This window comes from Protobothrops mucrosquamatus, unplaced genomic scaffold (assembly GCF_001527695.2).
Source record: "Protobothrops mucrosquamatus isolate PMUCROS unplaced genomic scaffold, P.Mucros_1.0 scaffold164, whole genome shotgun sequence".
Lineage (NCBI taxonomy): Eukaryota > Metazoa > Chordata > Lepidosauria > Squamata > Viperidae > Protobothrops > Protobothrops mucrosquamatus.
In genome coordinates, this window is record NW_015386527.1 from 753,518 (window position 1) to 761,383 (window position 7,866).

Genomic DNA, 7,866 nt, shown 5'->3' on the forward strand with positions numbered 1-7,866 from the left:
TGTTGGCAATGTCCATTATGAACTGACCCTTTTGCAAACCCTTACAAGTGAATACCAACTGCTTTTAAAGTGCCTAATGAAATGCCTTTGATTAACTACACAATAATCCTACTGATTTTTTTCATACTCAATAATAGTTGGAAACCATAGAAAACTTGCTGGATGTAGTTGCTACTTGGAAGGTTGAGCAGGTCATTACTTTGATAGGAAACACATAAAAAAATAAAGACATAATTGTAGTGTATTGGCTGAGACAATTTTCATAAGTTTGTCAGTAAGACTGCATATTATTAATGCTGGAAATGAGGTTTTCGTTTGAAGAACTAGTTACAAAATAGATTACTATTTGAAAAATCCTTTGAATTACTTGTTCTCTTCATACAGCTACACAATTATGTTGAACAATCTTTCTTCATTTTTAATAATGCTTTTCAAAAGCGGATAACCATGATCTGTAAGTACTTGCTCCACAATGTCCCATTTTTCTGTTTTTCTGGATAATATTCAGTACAATATTTTCTAGGGATTTCACTCTTTTAAAGATGAATGCATTTATTCTATCAGCATCTCCTTCTGATAGCGTATCATTAACTGCTCTCATCCGTTACTGTTTGGTAGAATGAATACAAAAATGAGCAATTGTAATATAAGTAATTATGGATCATTATCACCTCAGGCAATTTCCAAGCAATGGGAATCTATGTGTAGTAAGATAAGTTTAATATATAGAATGTCAGCTTTAATGGAATTGAATTCACCTTCCACTATCTCTGCTACAAATGTCCCCCGAGTATCTCTTTTCTCAATAATTGTTAAGATATTTTCTTTCATCACTAGTTATTTACAGAAAATCCCCATCCTGCTTGCTATCTATGACACAGAGCTATAAACATTCACACAGATGTCAATGGCTTCCATAGGATAAATGAGATTAGGCCTGCAGCCATATTCTTTGAAATTCAACCTTTGATCATTTAGTACTCATTTCTCTGAAGGATAGTCCTATATTTTAATAGCAATCTAAGGATATTTGTAATTTTGCTTTTCTCTTTCACAGGGTGGCGAAACTCACAAACCTGGATATGGAAGTGGCAAATTCTATGAGCATAAATATGCTCACAAGGGGCACAAAGGATACCGCTATGATGGCCAGGGAACACTGTCTAAATTGTTTAAACTGGTAAAGATAATAATTCTCAAAACAGTAAAAGTAACCAACATTGTGCATGGATAAGAAACTATTCCTTATCTATTGCTAATATATATTGCATTTATTTAAGCAATATAGGAAATGGTCTTAAGCAATTGTCTGAAAGATCGGAAAGAGGAAAACAGTTTGGATGTCTGATAACAGCATAAACAAAATCTAAACTAAGGCAAATATCTCTATTAGTATCAGTCTAAATATAAAGAATCACCCAGGCAGAGAGCAATATAAATAGCATATGTAACAAAATAAAATCCAATGGAATCCCATGACATAGGGAAAAGTAACGTCAGGTCCATGAATTACTACTGAGGTTTGCACCCAACTCCGAGTTAATAAGCATAGAATAAAATAAAGAGCTTTAGAAATTTATAGTTTAATCATTTTGTTTCAGATGCAGAAAAAATGAGAATAGTCTCAAACTTTGATCCTCTTCATATCAGTCCAATATCTGAACCATAACTCTATACCAGCTTCTTAGGCATGAAAGCTTAGGGCCTATCACTGTCTCTCACCCAAATCCTCCTCAAAAAGAATGAGTAAATAACAATTTGCTGTACTATACAAAATTAAACATTTATAACAACTTTTTAGCCATTTTAAAATCAACAATGCTTTTGGCGGTGTTATGTATTTGTACTTATACAGGCAGGATATTTTGGAAAGATCTATCCAAATCACAGATTATGATTTTATGAGATTTTTCTGAGCGAAAAAAGGAACACTGCCTTCATATTACTGGGAATTAGAGCTTTAAATAAATAAATAAATAAATAAATAAATAAATAAATAAATAAATAAATAAATAAATAAATAAATAAATAAATAAATAAATAAATAAATAAATAAATAAATAAATAAATAAATAAATAAATAAATAAATGCTGTTCACTTTGAAGTACATGTGGAAAAATATTCCATTCTCTTTTTTAAAAAGGTTTTATTTTCTTATTTTCTTCAGTTTTAAATATTTCCTTTTTTTTTTTCAGTTTTAAAGGTTTCACAGCAGTTGCTTACACCTGCACACAAATATACAAATGTTACTAATTTTGTAAGCCAAGTTTTCCTCCCAATGTTTTCCTTGAGAATCTCACAACCTCCACTGTTGACTATTCTCCTTAGGGTTGGTAAAATTAGCCCAGAATAGCCTAGACAGTCAGTTTTATTTATGTTTGAATTAGACAAGTATTTTCTCCTAATACATTTTATCTATCTAAAATAGTCCCCATTATTATATTCACACTATATATATATTTTTTTAAAAAAAAAAATCCCTGGTTCCTAAAACCAGAGCAAATTCAAGCTGAGCTTCCTTGACAAGTAATGGATTTAATAGGGCTACAGTAACACAGAAATCAGTGATTCATAGAACATAATTAATAAGCCATTAAGTATAATTACAGTGCTCTGTCATTTATGAAACTGAGCAATAATGTTGTGGCTGAGTAGTTCGAGATTAAAAATGAACAGTGAATTATTGAAATAAGGTAGTATGGTGCTTGCTAAATCAACAAGTAATTATGGAAGCATAAATTTTAGAAATCTAAGAAATACACCCGGCAACAGGAGATAGGCAGAAGTATGTATTTAAAAATTAAAAATACAAGGTTCTTTAATACCCAAATCCTTTAAATCAGTCTGATAGTTAGCTGCTGAGCTAAATCTTCTCTGTCTTTCTGGTTCCTGCCTTCCTTTTGTAGGTCTGCTAGGGAAGCTGCAGAAAGAATAAGGGACAGGTGGCAGGGTTAATCCTGAAAGGATTTTTCTGTAAGAAACTGAACTACAGGTAGTCCTCGACTTACGACAGTTGAGCCCAAAATCTCTGTTGCTAAATGAGCCATTTGTTAAGTGAGTTTTGTCTCATTTTACTAACTTTCTTGCCCACTTTGTTAAGTGAGTCACTGCAGTTGTTAAGTTAGTAACACAGTTACTAAATGAATCAAGCTTCCCCATTGATTTTGTCAGAAAGTCACAAAAGGTGATCACGTGACTCTGGGACATTGCAACCGTCATAAATATGAGTCACTTGCCAAGCATCTGAATTTTGATCACGCGACCATGGGGATACTGCAATGGTCGTAAGTGTGAAAAATGGTCATAAGTCACTTTTTACAATGCTGTTGTACTTCGAACTGTCACTCAATGACCTGTTGTAAATCGAGGACTACCTGTATTAGTGACGGTGAAAGTATTCAAAATATAACTATGAACTGATTTCAGGAAATATTCTGGGCTTATGAGAACCACTTTGATTTTTTCCTATATTTTGAGGAAGTGAGGAAGGACGAAGGTTTTGTTTCTGCAATACCTAACTAGGATAGGAAGCTAAATCACAGAATTATTTGGTGCTGGAAATTTGTCAAAATATGAGATTTGCAAATTTATTTCTCTTTCCCAACTTTGTGAACAAAGGTAAAACATACATCAGGATTACAAATACAGATAATATGGACTATTCTTGCAAATTACAGTACTATTGACTCATAATTGTGAATGTTTGTTGAAAACTTGGAATTCTAAGCGAACATTAGTTACCGCTATTTCTCTTTTTAAAAAATAAATAAATAAATTAGTCTTACTGGTTTTTCTAAGAATGGCAGAGAGTATCTACATGAATTAAATCAAAGATGTTAGAAGTGCTTTGTTTACCTATTATCTTATTTCAATAATCTCAGAAGAACTGCCAAATTGCGAATCAAAATTTAATTGCTATTCTTTATCCATTCTTTATTCAATATATCATCCCTATTGTTCTATTAGTGGCAGCCGATACTCAGAACAGGAGTGCAAAGAATTGCAAACGTACAATAGACGCTAACAAATGAGCCTGGAAAATGGAAGGCTAAGAACTCCATTAGGGGGGAGGAAAACGGAGAAAGCGTGTGTTGAATTTGAAATTGAAGCAATATAAACTCTGCTTCATCCTTGGTCTTCTCAGTAAGCCATCCAGGGTTTGTAATAGCTGCCATTTCTGAACTACAATAAAGATGCCATCTTGTTGCATTAAATCCTAATTCTGTTGTGTCAATCTTGAGGAAGCTTCAACCAGTTTGTCCTTGCTTTGAGAGCCAGATAGCTATTTTGAATCACAGGTCGAATGCAATTGGGTATGCAAAATATGTATATTGTAGTATATTCAGCTGTATATGTTAATTTTAATCCTGTTTTTCTTTTTTCTTCTTTCCAAAGGGAAGCTCCAGTTCCCGACCTGGTTCCAGGTCTGGCTCCCCTGTTCCTAGGCGCTGAAACACTTAAGATGTCACTAAAAGGCTACATTCTCTGCTTCATAACATAGCTATCCCGAGGATTAATAACAAATTGCTGAATTCCTTAGATAAAAAAACAACAACACAATCTTATTTGTTAATGTCAGTTGAGTTATGCACGCAGTAGGAATATGCAAAACTATATTGGCAAATGCTGACCAATAGTTGAAAAGTCAACAAGAAAAGCCTCCCATACTTGCAAGGTAGCTTGTGGTCAGCATTATTTAGGAAAAAATAACAAAATCCCCCCCCCCATCTTATTCCTTCTTCTTCAAGGTGCTCCCCAAGAAATATAAAGCTTTAATTTTTCAGGAACACTCAACATTAATTCCCTTTCAGATTTCTTTTTCACTAATCTTTAATCACATAAAATATAACCCCATCTAAATTAATGCGGTCATTAACAAATCTTTTTGAGATCTTTGCTGTAAACAAACAATAATAAAAAACCATGTGCAGAATGTTGTAAGGGCTGTTTATCCAATGTTTTGATTTGGCTTTGATTTCTTATTTTTATTTGCTCTTTCTGTATCCCTTATCTCTCACACTTTTTGTTTTTCTTTTCCTAACTGGATTAGGCAGTCATGGAAAGGTAAATTACATTGGGAGTACGAGGTATGTTGTGATGTGGGAGAAGGCAGTTGTGAATGTTTCAATGGATCCAAGCAATGGTTATGAAGAAGGATTGCACAACCTCTAAGCAACTTCTTGTGTGTAACCAATTGCTTGTCACTGCCAACATTTTGAGAAATAAGAGTAGTTGGGAGAGAGAAATGAAGATATAAACTTGAATTAGAGTAGTTTAACAATGGTAGAAATAAGGAATAATCCCAAAGAACAAAAACCTAGACTTAGATATGCAAAGAGTGGGCTTGCTGCAAAGTAAAAAAAAATTTTTTTGCAGTGAATTGTTTTTAAAAAGTTTAACGTTTTAATTCCAGAAAGCCCTTTGGTGATAAAGTTCCAGATTGTAACTGCACACATAGTTAGTAGTTGTAATTGTCTTGTTACTGCAGCAGAGTTAAACACACAGTGAACCCAAATAAGATAAGACTGTGTCACTGCAGGTAATGCACACTAGCACTAATAACTAGAGGTAAATATTAACAGATCACATATGAAAATATAAGCATGTGGAAATGGGCTTGCCCCTCCACATGAAGAAAAATGCTCTTCTGAATTGCACTATTTTAAAATATAAAACTTGTTTTGTTGCTTGTGGCCTTCTTTTACTCTTGCAAAGTTTTGTTTGAGCTTATATGTTGTAGAATACATTTAGGCCCAAGCCGGCATCTACCTTAAGCTACGCTAAACAAAAAATATATATTAGAACTTATTGATATTTAATGTCACCTGGCATGCAGAGATACTGTGGCTGATAGTTCACTTTAATCTACCATAGGTTTTAAGTAACAGTCTTAATATGCAGCAATGAAAGATGAGAGAGTAGAAAAATACAGAAGCTAAACAAAACCAAATACCAAACCCGATAAACAAACATGAGCATGCACCTACACACAAATACATACATCCCTCTACTACACCTTCTTTCAAAATGTTACTGGCTATGTGTATTTTTCTATGTGTAGCCTCATCCCGTTGTGTAGTCCACAACGTTATAGTGAGTTTCATTTAAGTGTATTGTTTTAAAGTGTATGAGAACAACTCCTGAAAAAGAAATAAAATACTCAACTTTTAATGACATTTGGAGGAATTTTTTAAAGGTATTTCATCCAATGTTACAGAGCAGATAACCAAAGCGTATCAAGTTCGGAACTAAGTCTGGATGTAGATTATATACCTTTTAAAAAAACAGTACGAGATGTATTAAGGAACAAGAGCAAGTTTAAACAGTTTTCTTCTCATCTGTCTTTGTCAGAGAAGATACTTCATTTCATTGAACTGATAAAGGAGGCATATTTTATATTGTACAGATAGCCCTGGACGTATGACTACAATTGAGCCCCAAATTTGTTGCTAAATGAGACAGCTGTTAAATGAGTTTTGCCTGTTTTATGACCTTACTTGCCACAGTTGTTAAGTCAGTCACTGAAGTTGTTAAGTTAGTAACGGCGTTGTTAAATGAATCTGGCTTCTCCTTTGACTTTGCTTGTTAGCAGGTCACAAAAGGTGATCACGTGACCCCCCCAGGACACTGCAACGGTCACAAACATGAGTCAGTTATCAAGCATCTGAATTTTCATCATGTGGACGGGGGGGGGATGGGATGCTGCAACGGTTGGAAGTGTGAAAGATCATCATACATTATTTTCTTTTCAGTGCCACCGTAACTTCAAACGATCACTAAACAAATGGTTGTAAAGTTGAGAACTACCTATATTCAGAACTGATACTAAATATGAGGGTTTGTGAACCTAACACCACTTCTGGTGTTCTTGGGAAAGGTGGGGGCTATATTGAAGAGTTGCAGACTTCTCTTGCATCTGAGACACCTTGAACTAAATCTTAAGCTTATCCCTTATCACTGATTTTCTTCCCTCAAATTTGCACCTTGCAATTAAGTGCCCTTGGGAGAAACAATGAATGTATTCTTTTTAAGAATTTGAATATCAATGGATCAAACACAAAAACAATGCTCATTACAGAACTGCTATAACAAAAAGCTCTTCAATGTTTATCTTCCCACTGTTAATTTCCAGAAACAGCACACAGTTCCTGAGTCCTAAGTCTTCTTTCACTACTTAATGAAAGATTATTCTTAAGCAATAAACAAGGGTGCAATACTTCAGATGGCAATACTACATAATTGATGAATTTTTTTAAAATGTGTCCCATAGAAACCTTTCCATTCCAGAAATTCAATACATTAGGGCAAATTGTACTTTATTCTATGAGACACATTTTTAGGAAGAAATAAAAGACTCTATTATTCCATCCAAAAACATTTTTAATACCCTACCTAAAATAATTATATTTACAATACAATGGATCCTGTTTAGGGGAGCAATTACTTTGAATTCACATAGACTAACTCGGATGAGTACATTATATGGTGACAACAGCAACTGATATTCAACTTCATTTGAATATCATCGCTCTTAAACAGGCAAGAGTTACCATAGTGAATGGATTATTCACTGAATAAATTCAGTAACATGTCTTCTATCCTATGCAAATAATTCCACATTATTGCTATGAGCGAGAAAACACTGAAACAAAGTCTGTACTTTTCAAGTAGATGCATTATTCATCTTTGCTTCTGTCTACTTTTTACCTCTCTATGGGTCCCTATTTTTGCACATGAAACATTTTGTTTTCTGAAACCCATTAATTTTCCATATTGGCAGGACTACACTTTCTTAATATGAATTTTAACTAAACTACACATTAGTCTAGGGACTGGTCCACAATGCAACATTAATTAAAGGGCAT

General features: G+C 33.8%; 1 protein-coding gene across 1 annotated transcript in view; it reads left to right on the forward strand.

The window, feature by feature from the left end:
• The window catches only part of MBP (myelin basic protein), a 32,974-nt gene extending 26,814 nt beyond the window's left edge, over positions 1 to 6,160 (forward strand). Inside the window, exons 6-7 of the mRNA XM_015813539.1 lie at positions 1,058 to 1,180; positions 4,397 to 6,160. Of these exons, the coding sequence (XP_015669025.1) occupies positions 1,058 to 1,180; positions 4,397 to 4,453 (180 nt within the window). The 3' untranslated portion in view covers positions 4,454 to 6,160. The remainder of the gene's footprint in view (positions 1 to 1,057; positions 1,181 to 4,396) is intronic.
• The last annotated feature ends 1,706 nt before the right edge of the window (positions 6,161 to 7,866 follow it).